A 24398-nucleotide genomic window follows, 5' to 3' on the forward strand; every position below is an offset into this window, starting at 1 on the left:
ATAGCATCATTGAATGATCCAATTAGTCCGAAACTGCTGCTGTTTCCTCATTGCTCTGTATTTTTTTCCCCTTCAAGTATTTATCCAATTCTCCATTGAAAGTTACTATTGAATCTGTTTACACCATCCTTTCAGGTAGTGCATTCCAGATCACAACTCGGGGTGTAATTTTTTTCCCTCATGTTGCCTCTGGTTCTTTTTCCAATCACCTTAAATCTGTCTCCTCTGGTTACTGACCCTTCAGCCATTGGAAACAGTTTCTCCTCATTTACTCTGTCAAAACCATTCAACTTTGAAAAACTCAGTTATATCTCTTCAACCTTCTCAACTCTAAGGAGAACAACCCAAGTTTCTCTTGGCTCTGCACCTAACTGAACTCGCTCAACCCTGGTGTTAAATTCCAGAAAACTTGTCATTGAAGGATAATGCTGGAGCCTATCTTTACTCAGTTTCACATTTATTGTACAGAGTATAAAGATTACAAACATGTAGCTCCTCACTCAAATCCTCCACCAGTCTCTAAGTGTCTGCTTCAAAGTGCTCAAATAAGACCCCAATTAACACCCTCCACCTGCATAGAATTAAACAATTGATGCATAATTAACATATTAACACTGGTACCATTCTAGTACATTTCTGCTCTATCTTTAAGACCTTGATATCCTTCCTAAAGTGTGGTGCATAGAATTGAACACTTTGCTCTAGCTGAGGCCTAACCAGTGTTTTTATAATGGTTTGGCATAATTTATTTGCTTTTTTACTCTGTGTCTCTATTAATAAAGCCAAGGATCTCTTTTTTTTTTAACAGCCTTTTCAATTTGCCCTTCCAACTTCAAAGACAATGACTTCAAAAGGAAATTGGATGGCCCCTTGAATGAAATAAACTTACAGGGCTGCAGGGATCGAGTGGGGGAGTGGGACAGACTGGATAGCTCCATGGAGAGCCATCATGGACTCGATGGGCCAAATGGCCGCCTCCTGTGCCACATACGCCCCAGGTTTAGCTGTTCCTGCGCCCCTTTAAATTGTACTATTTATACAATACATTATATATTCTGTATATTCCACATTGTACCATTTCATTCATATTGCCTCCCCTCATTCTTCCACCAAAATGTATCATTTTACAGTGATACATTGTATCACCATCCTTACAGGAATTCCTGTATTTTGTGGGATCTCTGACTCATCTATAGGGAAATTTGGAAAAAATTGTGGAAAGCAAGTGAGGATTTCCATGCCCAATTGTACAATAGTTGTGTCTTAAATAAAGGAATGTTTTTTTAAGATTTAAGTTCAGCCATAGCAAGAAATGAAAGAAAAGGTTGTCCAAGAAAAGAAGGAGCATACAACTAAAATAGTTGCTGGAATGTTGGAGAACATTAATTGTAGTTTATTTTCTTTTACTGTATCATTGTCATTTTCTTCTCTGTTGGGATCCCTTCAGAGTCCTCACTAAAGAAGAGCCAGTTAAGAGAACTGAATAGGCTGATTGACCAATGATGCACAAAGCCTGTGGTGTTTCCTGATACCTATGCATGGAAACTGAGCATGAGAACTTTCAGCTTATGCAAAACAATTGATGGAGAATATGAGGCAAAATAGAAACAGGAAGCAAAGAATGAGTAGAAACAGCTAAAAGCAAGAGAGTCAGTAGTAAGAAAAAGTAGCCAAAGGAAAAAAGAACAGAAAGAAATAACCACAAAAGCAGCAAGGGAGATGGTGACAGCAAGAGATTATTCGAGCAGAGGTGGAGAAAAATGAAGATATTTAATGAGATTTGCAGTTACTGTGTGCAGTGCATTTTTCCTGGGGTTTTTATACATAACTCAGATTAAAATGTAAGTTTAATTGTTTTCTTATTGTTTAAATTTTTCTTGCTGTTTGAGTCTAAAGTTGTATAGCAACTTGTGAGTCATGACTACTGCTTGTTTTTGTTTCTCAGTAGATTATCAGGAAGTATACTGTATGTTCTAAAAGTAATGGTCTTGTCAGATTTTAATGCTGTATACTTAAGTAGTCAATAAAAATTTAAGATTGTACTAGTGTGTCTCTATTTGTCATGTTATTGATAGAGCTTGATTGTGATCTAATTGCAAATGGACATAAAATATTTGCAAGTATAATAGTCATATCCCATTATTTCATATTTCAAACTCTTACTGTCAAAGATACTTACTAGTCTGTTTAGTTCTATTTGTTTCATTCAATGCTCTATCATGGTGGTCTGTACTCTTTTTCAGTACTGAGCATTAATCTTCTGTGGGCTTCTAAAACTTTGTTTTGAGTCATAATATTTGGCCTTTTCACCTGGATGCTAACATCTCACAATTAATTATGGACTTAACTACAGTAATCTCATTGCCTGGAGGGTGAAGGAAGACAGTTCTATGCCACGGTCTTTGCTACCAAAAACATTAGCATCATTTTAAAATTATTGTGACAGCTGTGGGGTATATGACAGATCTCTCAGAATTATACTGTTGGCACAAAAGAGACACGAATCCCTACCAGCAATGTTAGGAAATATTAATGCCTACTCCAGAAGCGCAAAATGGTGAGAGATTCCCAGAGCATGTTGTTCCCCTCGCCTCTCTCAACAATTATTTTCCTTGTGACAATGCCAAGGTTCTTAAATGTAAGATGTGAACCGTGTAACCTTTCCAGCTGGATCAGCGGGTTGAGATGCAAGATTGCTCAGATACTGTACGTTGATAATATTGTACTGGTCATCGGGTAACTATTTTCACATCAAATGCTTATGGAAAGATTCTCGTTCTCGCACTTCTGTTTCACTGATGTATGTTTCTATTTAGCAAGTTACAACAGTACCCAGTCTCATACTCCCTCCATTGGTTGGCTGTATATTGGCTGTAGCTCTCATGCATAATGCTATTCAGATATGTCAACTGCACTACTTTATCAGCTTGAGATGTACATTGAACTGAATCATTTGCTAAGTAACATTAAATTATGTTGTGTGAGATTTAATGAAAGGCACAATTTGAATGGAGGCCCAGGATTCAGTGTGTTAGCCGACTAATAATTGAACCAGGGAAAAAAAAGTACACTTTATAGGTACAAATCAAAGTATCGATTTTGTTTAACTTATTTCATAAATATGACAAAAGTTTGCAATGTTTTTACATGCTTGTGAAAATCTGTGTCTTGTTTTAGGTGTAAAGGAGCAACCCAATGTGGACTCTTGGGAGAACGAAAGAGATATTCCCAAGAAAATTCTTCAACAAGTGATACAGATTTAGATCCCATGATTCCTGTAGATAACAATGAAGTGGCCATGTCTGTACTTTCGTCGCAAGTGTCAGCATCTGCAGCCGTGGCCTTAAAGACAAATGACCCATGTCTGATGAGTCCAACCTTTGATGGAAGTGCTGAGGACAGTCAGTCAGAAAGCAATTCTAGTGCCCACAGCAAAAGTAGTATAAAGAAACGTAAGTATAGGTGCAAACTGTGAGTAATTTATACACTACACAAGTTTGTAGGGCTTTTCAAGGATCAGCAAAAAGAAAATTGAATTGAGAGAACAGGTAAGTTAATATTTTGGGTGTGAACTATTCATCAAAAATGGCTGGCTCACCTGCAGAGTGTTTCCTGCATTTTTTGTATTTGTTTCAGATTTGCAGTTCTTTGTTTAATAGGTTTTATTGTTACTTTCCTATAAGAGGGAGCAGAAAGGCATTAATACTTGGGCATAATTTGTTAGTTGGTTGACCTGATTTTAAAATTGTAATTTTCCCCCAATTTATGCAAGTGAAATAAGACAAATACAACAATTAGTCTGTCTACATGAGATGATTTTTAGCAATTCAATTTGGAATCAATAGCTAATGCCCCAACCATTGCCTACAAACTGTTTTTGACAGCACAAATAACATGAACCCCTTACCACTTGGCATGACTGAAACCATGATGTCATACAGTTCAATTACTATTTCTAGTTTTAAGAAATAAAGTACCTAGAGTTTAAATTTTTGTTGCTAAATATTCATTGGCATACACAACATAAATCTAGAAGTAGCAGGCTGAAGGTGAAATCAGCAACTAACCAAAGCATGCTTTGTTACCTACCTGTTATGGAAATGGACACAAGTATGCACCACACAATTCATTGTGAAAACAGTATGCTATCATTTAGTATAAAACAATGAGAATAGCTGATAGGAAAATCATTGGTTTAGTTTAATATGGTAAAACATACCATCATTGAACTTGTTGGCAATAATACAAAGCCCCCAGGATCACAACATTGTCGGAAATTAGATTTAGGATGAAAAAGAGGGCACTGACCACAAACCTCTTTAAGCATATGGAACTGTATTAATTTTAAGATGGTGATATATTTAAATAGATTACATCTTTAAACTGCAATGAATAAGATTTGATGGGCTTGGTAATGGAAGGGACAAAAGCTGATGAATTTCCAAACAGAAATGTAAACAATAAGAAACAATATCAAAAAATAAAATGAAGTATTGGAGTATGTTTGAGGCTGCAACATACTTTTGTCATTCCTATTTTATTAATCCATACCCCTTAAGTATATTACTGCCTTGCACCACACTCCAGACCATTACTTATTCTCTGTATTGAGTTGAACTTGGTAGATAAATGATTTTTTTTTAAGAGTACCATTCTACATTAACTGACCTCATGCTAGGCATTGGTAGGGACGTAATGATTGATTTCAGCCTCTAGGCTAGGAAACTATGTGTCCGGGTTGCCTATTTGTTCCTAACTGTTGAAAGCTCATGCAGATAATGAAGTAAGATACCTGAGTTGCTTGCACCTGTTGAACTATATCCCAAACATGAGGCAATACCATCAGAAAAGGAAAGAATAAAATGGAGAGAGGAAAAGTAACAATGAGATTTCCAATGTATCATATAGCTACTATTTTAAAATTGCTTGCTGGTCAATTAACTTTATAAAAACACAATGTCCATAGCCTAGGGATGTATTATATAATTTGTAGTTTATACAAAAAACCAAAGGAACCTTTAAAAATCCTGTTTTATAGTATCAGGCATCATGCTTTATCCTTTTCGTTTTGTGTTCATTTGATATAACTAATTGTGTAATGTCACAAATTTCCATTTTCTCATAGAACGACATTCAGATCGCACTCCTATGAGAAGCAGATCTTTTAAAAAATTGAATCGCGCTTTCAGCTACCTCCGTAGGACTAACAGTGCAAGTCTCATTGACAGTGATGCTGGGGAGAATATGCAGACAGCCGCACTTCCTGAAGAAGGTAAAAAAAAAACTCTGGATACATTTTATTGAATCCACCATGCCAGTGGTAGTTTGATGAAAGAGTAAAGGTGCATGTTAAATTGTCTTGCAAAACAATTTAATAAGATTAGTAAATAGAGAACTCGATGCCACAACTGGAGATGCAGTGGTAAAATAAAAGGACCTGTATTTTGCAAAGTTACAAAGTATTTACAACACAGAGACTGGCCAAATGACCCAACAGCTGCATGCCAGTGTTTATGCTCCACACAAGCATCCTCTCATCCTTCTTCATCTAACCCCATCAACACATCCTTCTATTCCTTTTTCCCTCATGTGGTAATCTAGCTTCCCCTTAAATGCATCTATGATATTTGACTCAATTACTCCTTGTGCTAACAAGTTCCACATTTAACCACTCTCCTGTTACTCCTGAATTCCCTATTGGATTTATTGGTGACTGTTTTATATTTAGGACCCATTATATTAGACTCTGTCCTAGGCTCAGCCATCTTCAGCTGTCTCATCAATGATCTTCCCTCCATCGTAAGGTCAGAAGTGGGAATGTTCGTTGATATTCAGTTTCATTTGCAGCTCCTGAGATAATGAAGCAGTCCATGCCCACATGCAGTAAGACCTGGACAGCATTCAGGCTTGGACTGATCAGTGGCAAGTAACATCCATACCACACAATTTCCAGGTAATGACCATCTCCAACAAGAGAGAGTCTAAACAACTCCACTTTACATTCAATGGCATTACCATTGCTGAATTCCCCCCCATCAACATCCTGTGAGTCACCCTTGATCAGAACCCTAACTGGACTAGCCATATAAATACTGTGACCACAAGAGCAGGTCAGAGGCTAGGTATTCTGCAGCGAGTAACTCACCAAAGCCTTTCCACCATCGACAAGGCACAAGCCAGGAGTGTGATGGAAACTATCTACTTGCCTGGATGAGGACGACAACCCCAATTGACCATTGCTAAATTTCCCACCCAGTGCATCCACTGGGGACTAATCTTGCTGATCACCCAACTTCCCCTCCTGGTCTTTATGTTAGCTGATATTGTTAATGGTTCTTTCTTCAGGTGCTATCCCCCCTTTAACTCTGCCATCCCGAAAAAAAAACAACCCTTACTGCCCCATCTCCAACCTCCATTTCCTCTCCAAAGTCCTTAAACTTGTTGTCAACTCCCAAATCAGTGCCAATCTTTCCCAGAACTCCATGTTTGAATCTCTCCAATCAGGTGTTGGCCTTACCACGGTACTTATCAAAGTCACAAATGACATTCTATGTAACTGTGACAAAGATAAATTATCCCTCCTCATCTTTCTCGACATGGTCTACAGTCTTTGACACAGTTGACCACACCATCCTCCTCCAATGCCTCTCCACTGTCGTCCAACTGTGGAGACTGCTCTCACCTGGTTCCATTCTCATCTAGCTAGTCGTAGCCAGAGGATCACTTGCAATGGCTTCTCTTCCTGTTCCCACACCATTACTTCTGGTGTCCCATAAGGTTCTATACTTGGCCCCCTCCTATTTCTCATCTACATGCTGCCTCTTGGCGACATCATCCGAAAGCACAGTGTTAGTTTTTGCATGTACGTTGACGACATTCAGCTCTACCTCATCACCACCCCTCCACAATCTCTAAATTGTCAGACTGTTTGTCCAACATTCTGTACTGGATGAACAGGAATTTCCTCCAAGTAAGTATTGGGAAGACTGAAGCCATTGTTTTCGGTCCCCACATCAAACTCCGTTCCCTATCCACCGACTCCATCCCTCTCCCTGGCAACAGTCTGAGACTAAACCAGACTTTTCAAACCTTGATGTCATATTTGACTCTGAGGAGAGCTTCCAGGTGAGAGCAGTCTCCACAGCTGGACGACAGTGGAGAGGTGTTGGAGGAGGATGGTGTGGTCAACTGTGTCAAAGACTGAAAACAGTTCGGGAAGGATGAGGAGGGATAATTTATCTTTGTCACAGTTAGGTAGAATGTCATTTGTACCATCACTAAGACCACCTATTGCCACCTCCATAACATGGCCAGACTTTCTTCTGCCTCAGCTCAGCTACTGTAGAAACACTTATTTCATGCCTTTGTTACCTCTAGAATTGACTATCCCAATGCACTTCCTGGCTGCTCTCCCACATTCTATCCTCCATAAACTTGAGGTCATGCAAAACTCTGATGCGTATGTTCTTTATACCAAGTCCCGTTTACCCATCACCCTGTGCTCGCGGACCTTCAGTGGCACCCAGTCAAGCAATTCCTTGATTTTAAATTCTTTCAAATCTGCATGGCCTCGCCCCTCTCTATCTCTGTATTCTCCTCCAACCCCACAATCCTCCGAGATGTCTGCACTCATCTAATTCTGGCCTCTGAGCATTCCCAATTTTAATCGCTCCACCTAGGTGGCCGTGCCTTCAGCTGCCCAGGCATCAAACTTTGGAATTCCTGCCCTAAACCGCTGTGCCTCTCTTTTTCATCCTTGAAGATACTCCATAAAATCTACTTTGACTTTTGGCCACCAGCTCTAATATCGCCTTATGTGGTTTGGTGTCATATTTTGCTGTGCAGTTCTTCTGCGAAGAGCTTTGCGATGTTTTATTATGTTAAAGCACTACATAGATATAAGTGTTGTTGTATGAAAATAATGAAAGGCTAGACCAAAGAGGTTGGCTCTGGAAGAAGGAACAATTGCAGCAGGGCAGGCTTTCTCCTGCAGCAAAGGTAGTGCCGTGATAATATAGATTTGACAATAGGCTTTATCAAGCCCTTTAAAAAAAATTCTTCTAGCAATTTAAATTAATATTATTATTTATTATACTTGTATTTTCCATGTTCCCTGTATTTCTTACAATGGTTGCCAGGCACCACGTAGCCTCCTTTGCATAGTTTAGGCCATGAACTAATTTCATGATTGCTGTCAGTGATGCTCTGTAGTCATCAAATGCAAAATACTATTTCAGTAAGGGTGAAATGTCTATTGAACTTCCCCTTTCTCCTCTCACCAGCCCCCCGCTTCCTCCCTGGGTAGACAGCAGCATCTCAGTTACATGAACATAAGAAATAGGCACAGGAGTAGACCATACAGCCCATCGAGCCTGCTCCGCCATTCAGTATGATCATGACTGATCTACCTCGACTCCACTTTCCCACCCTCTCCCCATATCTCTTGATTCCTTGAGAGACCAAAAAATCTATCTCAGCCTTAAATATATTGAATGATGGAGCATCAACAAACCTCTAGGATAAACAATTCCAAAGATTCACAACCCTCTGAATGAAGAAATTTCTCATCTCAGCCCTATCGAATGGATCGCTTATCCTGAGACTATGCTCCTGTGTTCTAGATTCCCCAACCAGGGGAAACAGCCTCTCAGGATCTACACTATCCAGCCCCTTCAGAATCTTGTATGTTTCAATGAGATCACCTCTCATTCTTCTGAACTTCAGAAAGTATAAGCCAAACTTACTTAGCCTCTCATCCCAAAAACTAATCTAGTGAACCGTCGCTGTACTGCCTCCAATGCAAGTATATCTTTCCTTAAATATGTAGACCAAAACTATGCATATTACTCCAGATGTGGTCTGACCAAAACCCTTATACAGTTGTAGCAAGACTTCCTTATTGTACACCAATCCATTTGCAATAAATATTTCATCTATTAACGCACTGGTAGGTTATATTACTAAGCATCAGTGGTGGACACGGTGGGATTTGATTAGAAATATCTGCAAAGATCTAGCAAAATTCCTTCACAAGGTATCACAGGCAAACTACAATAATCATTCAATTCTCTAGAATTTCGATGGGGCTAGATGAAGAGGGGTGAGAGGAGGCTTGTTGAAGCATAAACACTGGCATGGACTTGTTGGACCAAATCATCTTTTTCTGTGCTGTAAATATTTTGTAATTTCAACTGATAGCCATGCTGAACTGAAGTTCTAATGCCTGACTACCTTACCATGTGGAGTTATTTAATCCAGTGTTGCATATTTAGTATTGTACACTTCTGTACAATGAACCCATGTTTATAGAGAATGCAAAATCTGTGGCGGTTCCATGGTTAATTTTAGCCAAAACATTGATATTTTACTGTAACATGAACTAATGTGTTGAAGGTCATATTTATAATGTAAGATGATAAACCAGATAAAACGAAGGCAGACTCAGACATTCAATCAAGTTTGTTCTTATGTTTCCAGCATTTCCCAGACTACATCATTTAATTCCAGATGGTGAAGTTACAACTATCAAGATTAATCGCTCTGATGCACATGAAAGCCTTGGCATCACTATTGTGGGAGGATGTGAAACTGCGATGGAGAATATTGTCATACAAGACATTTATCGAGATGGTGCCATTGCTAAAGATGGCAGACTTTTACCAGGGGACATGATTCTAGAGGTACTGCACGTTGTGAAATTATTTCTAAATATGAATTGTGTGCTTCTTCCTTTAGTTTCCTTGTAGTATGTATATTGCACAGCGGAGAAAGGCGTTTGTCAATCTGTCTGTCCCTCCCGATTCCCAATACTCTAACTGGTTGGACTTGGGGGTAAACTGGAGTGATATAGTGTGACTGACTTCCTATTTGAAATTGCTTTGTTTCTCTTTATTATCTCCTGATTATCCAGCTGACACCAGGAACTTACTGAAGTAAAATACTGTGGATGTTGGAAATCTGAAATAAAAATGGAAACTGCTGGAAATATTCAGCAGGTCAGGCTGATGACCTTTCAGCAGAAATGGAAAAAGTTGGGAAGTAACAGGTTTTAAGCAAGTACAGAGGTAGGGAAAGTGGGGAGTGAGAAAAGAACAAAAGGGAAAGGTCTGTGATAGGGTGGAAGACAAGAGAGATTAAATGATGAAAGGGATGATAGTGTAAGGCAAAAGGAGATGACATGGGACAAGTAAAGAAGCAAAGGAGGGTCTAGAAAAATCATTAACAGCTGACATCCCAAAACAAAATGGGGACAGAGATTACGATTTGAAATTGTTGAACTCAGTGTTGAGTCTGTTAAGCTGTAAAGTGCTTAATCAAAAGTTGACATACTGTTCCTCAATTTTACATTGAACTTCACTGGAACAGTGGAGTAGGCCAAATACAAAGAGGTCAAGAGTGGAGTGGGGTGGAGAATGACAGGTGACCAGAAGCTCAGGATCATGCATTGTGAACTGAACGGAGGTGTTCATCAAAGCGATCACCCAATCTGCATTTGGTCTCCCCAGTGTAGAGGAGACTGCATCGTGATTAGCAAATACAGTGTACTAAATTGAAAGAAGTACATGTAAATTGCTGTTTCGCTTGGAAGTAGAGTTTGGGGCCTTTGATGGAAAAGGAAAGGGTAAAAGAGCAGGTGTTGTATCTCCTGCACTTGCATCGGAAGTTGCTGTTGAAAGGGAAGGGGAGGGGATGTAGTGGGTGATTGAGGAGTGGACCAGGATGTCATGGAGGGAACCTTCCTTTGGAATGCTGAAAGGGGAGTGGAGGGAAAGATGTGTTGGTGGTGGCATCTTGCTGGAGGTAGTGGAAATGGCAAAGGATGATCTTTTGAATGTGGAGGCTGGTGAGATGGAAGGTGAGGATGAGGGGAACCCTACTTGGGTCCTGGGAGGGATGGGAAGAGGTGAGAGCAGAATTGCAGGAAATGGCTGAGAGCCCTGTCAACCACAATGTGGGAGAAATCCTTAGTTCAGGAAAAAGGAAAACCTATCAGAAGCTTTGGTATGGATGGTGACAACGTCAGAACAGATACAACGGAGACAGAGAAACTGGAGGAATGGAATAGAGTTCTTGCAGAGAGCTGGGTGTGAGGAAGTGTAGTCAAGGGAGCTCTGAGAGTCAGTGGGCGTATAGTGGATATTGGACAATAGCCTATCTTCAGAAATAGAGACAAAGAAGTTGAAGAAGGGAAGGGAATAGCTAGAGATGGACCACATGAAGATGAGGGAAGGGTGGAAATTTGTTACTCCTGAACTGGGCAGTTCAGAAATTTCTCTGCCAATGCAATTGCCATCCAAAACCGTTGAACGACTTGTCAACCACCAACCTCAACACATGAATTTGAGTATCCTATCGGTATTATTGGCCCTAGCACTGGCTCCTCCCTGCCCACCATCCTATTCCATCTTTCTGCAAGTGATTCACTGAGAGATAACTTAAACTTCATAAGTACTTGTGCTCCAGGGGCCAGAATTTTGCTTTGACAGCATCTGGAACATGGATGAGCAACAAAATCCTTTGAGTTCAAGCTAAAATTGTACTTGTACGGTCAAGAAGTAATATGAGTCTGGCCTCCAGATAGTCTTGTCCAACAGCACTGCAGATCAGAAATTTGGATGCACACTGTATATAATTTTACATTCATTGAAATAAGCAGTCAGGAAATTTTTGCACAATGCATGCCTGAATTTCTGACATACATTTTTGGTTGGCGAAATTTCTCATCACACTTGTTAACTTTGTTAAGCATCAGTTAACAACAGACTTTGAAATTTACTCATGCTTGCCCTCAAGGATACTGGACATTAATGATGCCTGCAATAAGATTAGCATTAGGAAGCAAAGAGTGTTGGCAGTGGTCCAGTATGAAGAAGAACAGACTAGATTGCTAAGAGTAATTCAGTTGTTTCAGTCCACACTGTACCTTGCTGCAATCTCACTTTGTTAGGCATGTTGGCAGAAGAGAAGAGACAGGGAAATCCAAGACCATAGGTGGAGGGCCACCAAGCCAACTACTGTCCCAGGCAGAATGTCTACTGCAACTAAAAGTTGTCTTGACCCTCCAGGGGAGCAATTAGTGAGGAGGGAATATCTTACCAATAAATCAATTGCTGAGTTTTGCTATTTCCTGCAATCAGATATGCAACCAAGGAACAGCATTAGCACTTCACTGATGGTAACTGTGATTCCAACTCTGCTAGTCTAAAAATAAACATGTCTCTTTGTTTTAGGGACTGAAGGAAGGTATACAGCGGTGTTCCCCTGGGGTTGGTACGAGGACTGCTATTTTTCTTGATACGTATTAAACTTGAGTGTGCAGGGCACAATTTCAAAATTTACAGATGACACAAAACGTGGAAGTAGAGTGAACTGTGGAAGAAGACAGTAATAGACGTCAAGAGGACATAGGCTAATGGACAAACAAGTGGCAGATGAAATTGCAGGTCTATGGGAATAGGACGGTAGAGTGGGACTAGCTAAATTGTTCCTGGAGAAAGCTGGCATGGGCTCAGTGGGCAAAATGGCCTCCTTCTTTGCTATGACCATTTTATGATTCTATTCAGTAATTCTTTGTTTTGTAGGATGCAGCATACCATTAACATGTCACTTTCTTCAGAGCATATTATAATATGGAAAAGTTGAGAGGAAACAGGTTTACCAGGATATGATTGAAGGAAGACTGTCTTCATGTTCAACTGAACAGTTTTTTCAAATAACCATACTCTATTACTACTGTTCATGTAGGAAACACAAATTTCAAAGCAAGTCAATGACTGAAGGTTTTAATATGGTGCATTGTGTCTTTATTGAAAATAATAATGGAGGTGTTGAGTCTGTCTTTAGTCTGATATGTTTTTAACCTGATGTGTTCTGATGCTCTTGTTCATGGACACACGTAGTGATTTTTTTTCTACTGTGCTACTCCCACATGGTGTAGGATTGGATGGAGTAAATGTGGAGGCTTCCTGAGTGAGCTACTTGTTCCTGTGATTAAGCTGGGTTCCTATCTTGACATGTTGCAGACCCAAACAGTCTTGACTTTGTGCCAGGTATAATTCATCCTACTCCTGCTTGCATTGGGAGGCAGATAACAGTCAACAAACTGAAAGGAAATTGAGAACTGTGAAACTGCACCTATACGTCTCCCGACATGTCTCCACCAACACTATCACAATGGTTTAATTAGCTAGTTGTTAATTTGCTGTTTGTGGAATCTTGCTGTGTAAGTTGGATTGTGTATTCACTTATATAACAATGACGACTATATGTCAAAAATAACTAATTGGCTGTGAAGCACTTTGAGATACCATGAGGAAGTGAAAGGCATTTCTGCTGCAGTTATCTTGATCGCTTGTTGTTACTTCGCTGGAAGATCCACAGAAACCCTCAAAATGGCGTAAACTGCTGTTTTTCCTATTTCTCCGCCTGGGTTTCTGTCAAAGTTATACTGGGAGTTTTGGGAACCCCTGCAGATCCCTTTACATAAGCAAGTTTATTTTATCTTTACAAGAAACTGAGGGAAAGTCCTTATGTTGGTTGCTGCTCTGCTTGCGGCGCCACAATATTCTCTGACTTACTCACTGATTAGTCTCTGGAGTCTTTTAAGTATGTTGGACACAATTTGTAAGTGTGTTGGACCCATTAGGACCCTAATCAGATCTGTGAAAGTAAGTAATCTAATAAGTTCCTTAGTATGTATTTGAACATTGCAGTGGTGTATGTTGTAATTATTTGATGCTGCTTGTCCACAGGATGCTTCATACCCCTCCCCCTCCCAATTTCAGAGTATTTCTTTGTGGGCCATAAATCTGAAAATTATGGAGTACTTTTTAAAGTCTCACATTTTTATCTCAAGCAATTGCAAAAAATTAATTTCCTAATATGAAAATGGCAACCACCTAAGCCTTTCTCTGTTTGCTGTTGCCTTCCATTTTGCAGGACTATAAAATATTTCCACTGAACCAAAAAAAATATTATGAACCTATAAGAATATGGTTTCAGTTTAACATTTAATGACTCACCAGTTTGACCAATTTATTAAAAACCCAATCAAATAAGGAGGCTTAACTAATTTAGGGGGAGATGGTGGCATTGTGGTAATGTCACTGAACTAGCAATCCAGAGGCCCAGGCTAATGCCCTGGGGACACAGGTTCAAATCTCACCACGGCAGCTGGTGGCATTTAAAATCAACTAATTAATAAAAATCTGGAATTGAAAGCTAGTCTCAGTAATGGTGCCATAAAAAACCATCTGGTTCACTAATGTCCTCTAGGGAAGGAAATCTGCTGTCCTTACCCAGTCTGGCCTACATGTGACTCCAGACTCACAACAATGTGATTTACTTTTAACTACCCTCTGAAATGGCCCAGCAAGCCACACAGTTGTCAAGAGCAATGAGAGAAAGAGCAATGAGAGATGGGCAACAAATGCTCAAGGGAACCACATCCCATGAAAGAATAAAAAAAACTAGTTGATGTAATATTATAATAATAGTGGATGTGTGGTATTTCCTGTCTGTTATGCCACTTTTTCTGTATCATTTATTTGTGGGCAAGTATATTCCAGGCAAACCTTTGGCGGTTGGTTGGTTCATATGCAAATTTTGTGGAAATTCTTTTTTTAAAGGCTGGCATTTGCAAAACTCAAACTTACCCCACCTTTTTAACATAGGTCATAATGTCTGGAGCCTATGGTTTAAAAAAAATAACCGTAGCAATCGCATTTAAAAGAAAAAGAAAACCCAGCCATTTCATGCTGGGCCCTGATCTACAGACTGAAGAACGACACTGTTCCCTCACCATAAAATTAAACTTAGTTTATCATAAAGTTTTGTTTACTTAACAACTTTGTGACCTTATCAGGGATGTTATTTCATCTCATCAGTAGAATAATAAGATGTGCAGTACATTATTTAACATTTCTATCCTTTTAAAACAATTTACCCAACATTAATAGTAAGCCATCAGAAATCTTGGAATCCATAATACAGTTTGTGTTTTGTGCATAATATATGTATTAATGTCTGCATAAAGAACACATTTCCTGTAAATGTCACACGTACTTGGAACACTTTCTTCATCATATCTTGTTGAAATCACCCCTTTTAAGCACCCCTTTGGATATAAAATGGGTTCAGTGGCAGGAAACAGAAGGTAATTGTTGGGTGTTTTCGTGACTGGAGGGCTGTTTTCAGTGGCGTTCCGCGTGGCTCAGTAATGGGTCCCCTGCTTTTTGTGGTATATATAAACGATTTGGATGTAAATGTAGGGGGCATGATCAAGAAGTTTGCAGATGGCTCAAAGATTGGCTGTGTGGTAGATAGCAAGGAGGATAGCTGTAGGCTGCAGGAAGACATTGATGGTCTGGTCAGATGGGCAGAAAAGTGACAAATGGAATTCAACCCAGACAAATGTGAGGTGATGCATTTGTGGAGGTCAAACAAGGCAAAGGAATACTGAGAGGTGTAGAGGAAGTGAGGGACTTTGGAGTGAATATCCGCAGATCCCTGAAGGTAGGAGGACAGGTCGATAAAGTGGTTACGAAACCATATGAAGTCCTTTCCTTTATTGGCTAAGGTATAGAATATAAGAGCAGGGAAGTTATGCTGGAACTATAGAAAACATTAGTTAGGCCACAACTTGAGATACTGTGTTCAGTTCTGGTCCCCTCGTTACAGAAAGGATGTAATTGCACTAGGGATGGTACAGAGGAGATTTACGAGGATATTGCCAGGACTGGAAAAATGCAGCTATGAGAAAAGATGGGATAGGATGGCTTTGTTTTCCTCGGAACAGAGAAGGCTGATTTTGATTTGATTGAAATGTACAAAATTGTGAGGGGCCTGGATTGAATGGATGGGAAGGGCCTATTTATCTTAGCAGGGAGGTCAGTGACTAGGGGGAATAGATTTAAAGTGATTGGTAGAAAGATTAGAGGGGAGATGAGGATAAATTTTTTCACTCAGAGGATGGCGGGGGTCTGGAACTTACTGTCCGAAAGGGTAATAGAGGCAGAAAACCTCATCTCATTTAAAAGACGTCTGGATATGCACCTCAAGTATTGTTACCTGCAGGGCTACGGACCAAATGCTGGAAGGTGGGATTAGGCCGGGTGGCTCATTTTTTGGCTGGCGCAGATATGATGGGCCAAGTGGCCTCTTTCTGTGCCATAAACGTTCTATGATTTCTATGATTTATAAAACAACATGTGCTCCAGCTTACCACAAATAATACTATGGAAAATGTTTTCATATATATAAAATAGATCTATTTCCTCAGGTTTCAATGTCTTAATTTATTTTTGTATTTTTTTTTGTCCAGGTAAATGGTGCTGACATAAACAGTGTACCTCATAACTATGCACTGGCAGTATTGAAGCAGCCCTGTCAGATCCTGCTGCTGAGTGTACTCCGAGAACAGCTCAAGAAGTGCAGAAACAGCATTGAAAGTACCTGCTCCAGAGATGACAGCTTCCATGTTATTCTCCACAAGAGTGCTGATCAACATCTGGGAATAAAGTTGGTTCGCAGGCCTGCTGAAGCTGGGGTTTTTATCTTTAATTTACTTGAAGGAAGCTTAGCTGCCCAGGATGGCCAGCTGCAAATGAATGACAGAGTACTGGCTATCAATGGACATGATCTTCGGCGTGGGTCTCCTGAAATTGCAGCACATTTTATACAGGTTAGTTAAATTAACACAAAATTATTTATAACTGATGTGGTTGTCCAGCATTACTATAAGAAGTAAAGTACCCACAAGTGCTAGAATATCAGCTTAAGGTAAGAGTGAATTTTAGAAATTATCGTGTGGAATTGATGTCGTACAGGCAACAGCCACAGGAATCAATAGATCATTTCATCAGTAGATGCCGTAGTAAGGGCAATGAATATGATTTTTCAGAAACTGAACTGTCAGAGTGAATAATGGAGCTGGTGATTGTCTCAACATCTATTGAAGTGTTTCTAAAAGACCTCTTGGGGGAAAAAGAAAGGTCACAGCATTGATGTGCTGCTAGAAGATGGCAGAAAATACGAAGGCATTGTAGCTGGACAACAGCATCTGCAAGCACGAGGTGCAGCCGACAGCATCGACATGACAACCAGATCGCAAAAAGCAAGCAAGCTGTCTGGTAAGTGTGGGTTGTCCTGCATTTCAATTCCTGTGCAAGACGTGCAGTGCAAAAGGACACTGGGCCCACCTATGCAAGAAATCTGGTTCCAAAGATGCAGCCAGAAGTCACAAAAGGACACAAACAAACAGAAGGCAGGTGTAGCAACAGGGCAACAGCAGCAAGGAGCGCGCTAGAGACCTGCATAAATGAAAACCAATATATGAAGTCCAGAACGAAATAGACCCGAGACCAAGAGTCAGAGTGGAGCGATTCTCAGCCAGAAGATGAGCAGGCGTTTTGCATTGTGAACCTGACACATTGTGTTGATAATGTCAAACAACTGGAAGCTTTCACTACCAATAATATTATGTGCCCGATGAAAGTTGGCAAACATATGCTCGGGATTAAGATTGACACTGGATCCAGTGCAGATATCCTACCAGTCCGAATCCTGAAGAGTACGTACTGGGGTCATTGGAAATTAGTGATACAACTGACAACTGCAAAGCTAACTGCATGAGGAGGGTCACCCATCCCTGCAGTGGCACACTAACAGTGCAATTCAGTCATGGCAAGTCTGCATGGAAACCACAAATATTTTTTCCCTGATAAACACGAGCGGACCAGCAGTGGCAGGACTACCAGCGTGTAGGACCTCAACATTGTGACTATCCACGAGGTCATCAAGGTAGCCATTACAGCAGAAGACACCAAGAGTACCCAAATTGTGTCAGTCCATGACCTACAACAAATGTACCCGGACAGGTTCAACGCAATAGGAGATTTCAAAGGCGATGCCGTACTGCACCTCAGAGAGAATGCAATTCCGTCAATCGACCCTCCCAGAAAGTGCAATGCGCACATACAAGAAAAGCTTAAGCGCGAGTTGGATGACATGGAACGCAATGGCATCATCCATCATGTGCATCATCACACAGAATCAATCAGAGTATGTCTAGATCCGAGCCATCTAAACCTCTTCCTAAAGAGATGCCCCCACATGATTCCAACACTAGAGGAATTGAATCCCTGGTTCACAGGAGCCAAATTCTTCCCCAGGTTGGATGCTAAACATGGATATTGGTCGGTACACCTGGCTAAGGAATCTTGGGAAGTCACCATTTGGAAGATATTGCTTCCAGAGACTACCCTTCGGCTTATCTGTCAGTCAAGATCTGTTTCAGCAGCATATGGACAGAATTATAGAAAATGTGCCTGGATGTATATGCATTGCCGATGATATTATGGTAATGGGCAAAACCAAAGAAGAGGATGATTGAAATCTTCATTCACTGATGGCAGTAGCTCATCATGAATGGCTCGTTTTTAACAGCAAGAAGTGCCAGGTGAATGTAAGTCAATAAATTTCTTTGGCTTCATCTGTTCAGGTTGCGGAATCCGTCCTGACCCAGGAAAAGTTGAAGATGTAAGGCATATGCCTACCCACAAGACAAGGAAGATCTACAGAGATGTCTTGGATTTTTCAACTTCTTGGCACTATGTATTCCAAACTTTTCTGACAAAGCATCATCACTGAGAGAGCGCATGAAGAAAGATGTACCATATGTATGGCAGGAGGACCATCAGCATATGTTTGAGTCGCTCAAACAAGCATCGTCAGCAGAAACCTGTACCCTGCAGTACTATGATCCAAGGAAGAAGACAATCCTGGAAGTCGACACCTCACAAAAAGGGCTAGGAGTGTGCATCCTGCAGGATGGCAAACCAATTGCATTCAAATCCAAGTATTTATCCTCAGCACAATCCAATTTCTCAACGTAGAGTGTGAAACACTTGCTCTGGTGTTTGGGATCACAAAGTTTCATACCTACCTGTTCAGTAAGCAGTTCACTGTAGAAACTGACCACAAACCACTGGAGATGATCTGACGCAAACCACTGACAAGCGCATTACCTCGACTACAGCGACTCTTAGTGAAAGTACAGGTGTACGATTGGCCGGCAGCTCCATTAGGCGGGACTGCCTGCCTCAATAAGGTGGAAGTCCCACCTAAGACCAGTTAAGGGGCTAGGGACCATAAAATCCGGTCTGGATGCCCAGGTCTGGCGGAGGCAGGATCGCCACCAACTTTTCGGTCGGTGGACGGTTCCCCTCCGCCCACCGTAAAATTCCAGCTGATCTATGGACTCTTAAGCTTCTGCACTCATAAATTCCACAATCCCTATCCTCATACTTGTAAATTTTAAAATCTACATCCCTGTAGAACTAATTTTGATATCCAATTTTATGTATTTTTAATTAAAACATATGAGATTATCTTTGGAAAGAAAGGCAGATGTTGTATGATTGCTTCAGGAGTGATGTCCCTTTAAGAACTCAGTATGCTAATGAGCTAAATACCAGGATGTTGTCATGTGACTAGAAGCCATAGACTCTCTGCAACTGTAACACCCTAGACAAAGGTTCTGTGCATAGTTTGCTCTGTATAGTATGTACTAGTTTAGCTGTTAATACACCTGTTAGAGATCTTTAAGGCACTGGAATCCACATACATCATTATGTTGCTTAAGATAACACAAAGAACATATAGCAAATGTATAAGATACCATGGCAGTTTTTGAAGATGAGCAAGGGAGTTACCCTGGATGTCTTGACCCACTAATATCCCTCAACTAAAATCACTTAAAACAAACAGATTATTTGGTCATTTATCTCATTGCTGTTGTGTAAATTTCCCCCTAGGTTACAGCAATGGCTCTACTTTAAAAGTACTTCATTGGCTATGAAGCATTTTGGAATGTCCTGATGTAATGAAAGACACTATATAAATCTAAGGACTGCTTTTCTAATTATTGCATGATAAGAGGTTCAACAGTTACTACATTTAATAAAATTGATAGATAATAAAACCAGGAAATGCTGGAAATAGTCAGCAGGTTAGGCAGCATCTGTGGAAAGGGTAAGGGAGGATTAACGATTTAGGTCGATAAACTTTCATTGGAACTGGAAGAGGTAACAGATGACATCTTACAACAGGAACAGAGATGGGGCAAAGTGGTTGGGAAGATGGGAAGATAAAAAGAATGGTCTATGATTAGGGGGAGGACAAATAAAGATTAAATGATGGTAGTGCTAATGGTTTAAGATAAAAGGAGGCAATAGAGTCATAGAGTCGTACAGCATAGAAACAGGCCCTACGGCCCACCGCGTCCATGCCGACCATAATGCCTATCTATACTAATCCCACCTGCCTGCATTAATTCCATATCCCTCTATGCCTTGCTCATTCAAGTACCTGTCCAGATGCCTCTTAAATGTTTCTACTGTTCCTGTCTCCACTACCTTCTCAGGCAGTTCATTCCAGATATCCGCTATTCTTTGTGTGAAAAATTTACCCCTTTGATCCCCTTTAAACCTCCTCCCTCTCACCTTAAATCTATGCCATCTAGTTTTAGTCACCCCTACCATGGGAAACAGACTCTGGCTATCTACCTTATCTATGCATCTCATAATTTTATATACCTCTATCATGTCCCCTCTCAGCCTCCTTCTCTCCAGGGAAAACAGACCCAGCCTATCCAATCTCTCTTTATAACCCAAGCCCTCCAAACCAGGCAACATCCTTGTGAATCTTTTCTGCACCCTCTCTAGCTTAATCACATCTTTCCTGTAGTGCGGCGACCAGAACTGCACACAGTACTCTAAATGCAGACTAACCAACGTTATAATGAAAGAAATTAGAGAAATAAAAGTATCAGCGACCGAGAGGATGTATAAATGATAATAGCAGAGGGATGGAACTATATCAATTATACAACACCTCTAACATAATATAACGTATGACACAGAGCCACATAAGGAGATTTAAGGTCAGATAACTAAAAGTTTGGTCAAAGAGTGTCTTTAAGGAGTGTCTTAAAGGCAGAAAGTGAGGTGGAGAGGCAGAGAGGTGTAAGGACGGCATACCAGAGCTCAGTGCCTAGACAACTGAAGGCACGGCACCAATGGTTGAGTGATTAAAATCAGGAATGCTCAAAAGGCCAAAATTAGAGGAGAGCAAATATCTGAGGGTTGTAGGGCTGGAGGAGATAACAGAGCTAGGGAGGAGCGAGGTCATGGAGGGATTTGAAACAAGGATGCAAATTGTAAAATCAAGGCATTGCTTGACCGGGAGCCAGGAGTGCATTAGAATAATCAAGTCTAGAGGTAACAAAGGCATGAATGAGGGTTTCAGCAGCAGATGAACTGAGACAGGGGTGAAATTGGGTGATGTTGCAGAGGTGGAAATAGGCGATCTTAGTGTTGGTGCAAATATGTGGTTGGCAACTCATCTCAGGGTAAAATGTGACACCAAGGTTGCAAACAGACTGTTTTAGTGTCAGACTGTTGCCAGGGAAACGGATGGAGTCAGTAGATAGCCAACTGAGTTTGGAGTGGGGACCGAAAACACAATGGCTTTAGACTTCCCAGTATTTAATTGGAGGATAAGCAGTGTGATAATTTAGTAACTTGGAGGAGTCGAGAGAAGTGGTGGTGAGATCGAGCTGGGTGTCGTCATTGTACGTGTGAAAACTAACGCTTCACTTTCGGATGATGTCGCAAGGGGTAGCATGTAAATAAATACGGGAGGGCCAAGGATAGATCATTGGAGTCACCAGAGGTAATGGTGTGGGAGCAGAAACAGAAAGCATTGCAAGTGATACTCTTGCTACGATTAGATAGATAAGAACGGAATCAACCAAAAGCAGTCCCACCCAGCTGGATGACTGTGGAGGAGAATGGTGTGGTCAACCACGTCAAAGACTGCAGACAGGTCAAGAAGGACAAGGAAAAATAGTTTGCCTTTGTTACAGTCCTGTAGGATGTCATTTGTGACTTAGACAAGAACTGTTTTGGTAAGGTGGTGGGTGGAAAACTGATGGGAGGGATTCTAACAAGGAGTTCCGGGGAAAGATGTGCACGGATTTGAGAGGTGACAACATGCTCAAGGACTCCGGATAGGAAAGGGAGGTTGGAGGTGGGGCAATAGTTTGCAAGGAAGGAGGTGGCAAAGGTTTTGTTTGAGGAGGGAGTGATGACAGCAGATTTACAGGAGTGAGGGATAACACCTGAAGACCGAGAACTGTTGGCAATATCTGCTAAATGCACCAGCACATGAAGTTGTGCGGTCAGCAGTTTACTGAGAATACGACCTAGGCAGCACGAGTTTGGTCTCATGGACAAATAAACAGAGGGAACATGAGAGGAGATAGGAGAGAAACTAGAGAAATATGCAAGTTCAGGGCCAGAGCAGGGGAAACTTTAGAGGTCGTTTGGGCCGAGTGGGCTAGTAGGTCGGTGACTAGGGGGTATAGATTTAAAGTAATTGGTAGAAAGATTAGAGGGGACATGAGGAAAAATGTTTTCACCCAGAGGGTGTTGGGGGTCTGGAACTCACTGCCTGAAAGGGTAGTTGAGACAGAAACCCTCAACTCATTCAAAAGGTGGCTGGATATGCACCTCAGGTGCTGTAATCTGTAGGGCTATGGACCAAATGCTGGAAAGGGGGTTAGACTGGGTGGATTGTTTTTTGGCCAGCACAGACACGATGGGCCAAGTGGCCTCTTTCTGTGCCTTAAACTTTCAATAATTCTATGATTTTCTATGATTCTCCTCGCATTTATTGCTGGAGGGGAGGGTGAAGGAGACGGAGAGAGGGATTTAAGGAGATGGCTTGCAGTAGAGAAAAGAAGCCGCAAGTTATCTTTGCATTCCATGATGATCCTGGAATAGTGAGCGGTTTTAGTAGATGAGAGCATGACCCAATAGTGCTTTATGTGGTCCAGCCAGATCTGCCAGTGAATGGCTAAACCAGTTGTCTGCCATGTCTGTTCATGTCTGTGTCCCTTGGACTTGAGAGGGCTACCTGGGATAACAGCTAGGGTGAGAAAGAATAATGGTTTCATTGGGAGCTGGGGCATCAGAGTCGAGGTGAGGGTGTGCTTGAGCAAATCAGTAGCTGCAGAAAAGTTGTGGTCAATGGGGGAGGCACAGTGGCGCAGTGGTTAGCACCGCAGTCTCACAGCTCCAGCGACCCGGGTTCAGTTCTGGGTACTGTCTGTGCGGAGTTTGCAAGTTCTCCGTGTCTGCGTGGGTTTCCGCCGGGTGCTCCGGTTTCCTCCCACAGCCAAAGACTTGCAGGTTGATAGGTAAATTGGCCATTGTAAATTGTCCCTAGTGTAGGTAGTTGGTAGGAGAATGGTGGGGATGTAGTAGAGAATATGGGGTTAATGTAGGATTAGTATAAATGGGTGGTTGTTGGTCGGCACAGTCTCGGTGGGCCGAAGGGCCTGTTTCAGTGCTGTATCTCTAAAAAAAAAAAAAAAAAATTTTTTTAAATAAAAATGGAGGGCCAAAGGCTAGACTGTTGGTTTTGAAAGTGCATTTTGGAAAATGAAGCTTGGAAAATCTGGCAAAAAGGAGAAGGCCCCTGTGGTCTGGGAGTATGGGATGGGGGTGGGGTGGGGTGGGGAGGAGTACAAAAAGCAGGTGACTCGAGAGGTGCAGACCATCCTGCTGATCACGTACCAATAAGGGATTGTCATTCAAGCAGCAACCCACAACCTGTCCCATTCCTGGAAATGCTGGTGCACCTATCCTACAGTAGCAGCACCTGCTAAGAGAAAATGGGAGTGGTGGCTAAGGTCTGAATTGGTTAAGGTCACATAACTGTGAAATGTCTAGTAGAAAGATGAAGTGCTTTTCCTCAAGCTTTCATTGAGCTTCATTGGAACAATACAGATGGCCAAGGACAGAAAGGTGAGAGTGCAAGTGGGAAAGGTTACGGTAGGATTTGAGGCTGAATGAGTGTACTCAACAAAGCGATCACCCAATCTGCATTTGAGCTTCCTGATTTAGAGGAGGGCACACAGTGAGCAGGAAATATGGTCCTAGGTTGTAAATCGCTGACTCATCTGGAAGGAGTGTTTGCAGCTCTGAAAGGTGACGTCAGAGGAGGGGAAAGGGCAGGTGTTGCATTCCATGTGCTTGCATGGTGTTATGAATGCTGGACTTTGCAACCTAATTATGTTGTAAAAACTGTGATTTTTAAAAGTTTAAAATGTAGTCTGAGAAGTTAGGTGACCTCACATCAACTCTGCTTAAACAGAAGACAGAAATCTTGGTCACCAGGACAACAAAGAACACAGATCAACGACCTTTTGAAAAGCAGAGACTGCAGGGGTATAACACCTGAAGAACAATGGGTTTCACCCTCCCAGACTTTCAGATCATAAACTAGGAGTCAGTCATTCTGCAAATGTAAATACAAATGGCAGTTGCTAACCT

At 41.3% G+C, this 24398-nt stretch overlaps 1 protein-coding gene across 1 annotated transcript in view; it reads left to right on the forward strand.

The window, feature by feature from the left end:
* Window positions 1-24398, forward strand: part of lnx1 (ligand of numb-protein X 1) — a 210949-nt gene that overhangs the window by 99404 nt on the left and 87147 nt on the right. Inside the window, exons 2-5 of the mRNA XM_068035321.1 lie at window positions 3178-3452; window positions 5126-5272; window positions 9478-9680; window positions 16322-16681. Coding sequence (XP_067891422.1) covers window positions 3178-3452; window positions 5126-5272; window positions 9478-9680; window positions 16322-16681 — 985 coding nt within the window. The remainder of the gene's footprint in view (window positions 1-3177; window positions 3453-5125; window positions 5273-9477; window positions 9681-16321; window positions 16682-24398) is intronic.

This window comes from Heterodontus francisci, chromosome 1, assembly GCF_036365525.1.
Source record: "Heterodontus francisci isolate sHetFra1 chromosome 1, sHetFra1.hap1, whole genome shotgun sequence".
NCBI classification, from domain to species: Eukaryota; Metazoa; Chordata; class Chondrichthyes; order Heterodontiformes; family Heterodontidae; genus Heterodontus; species Heterodontus francisci.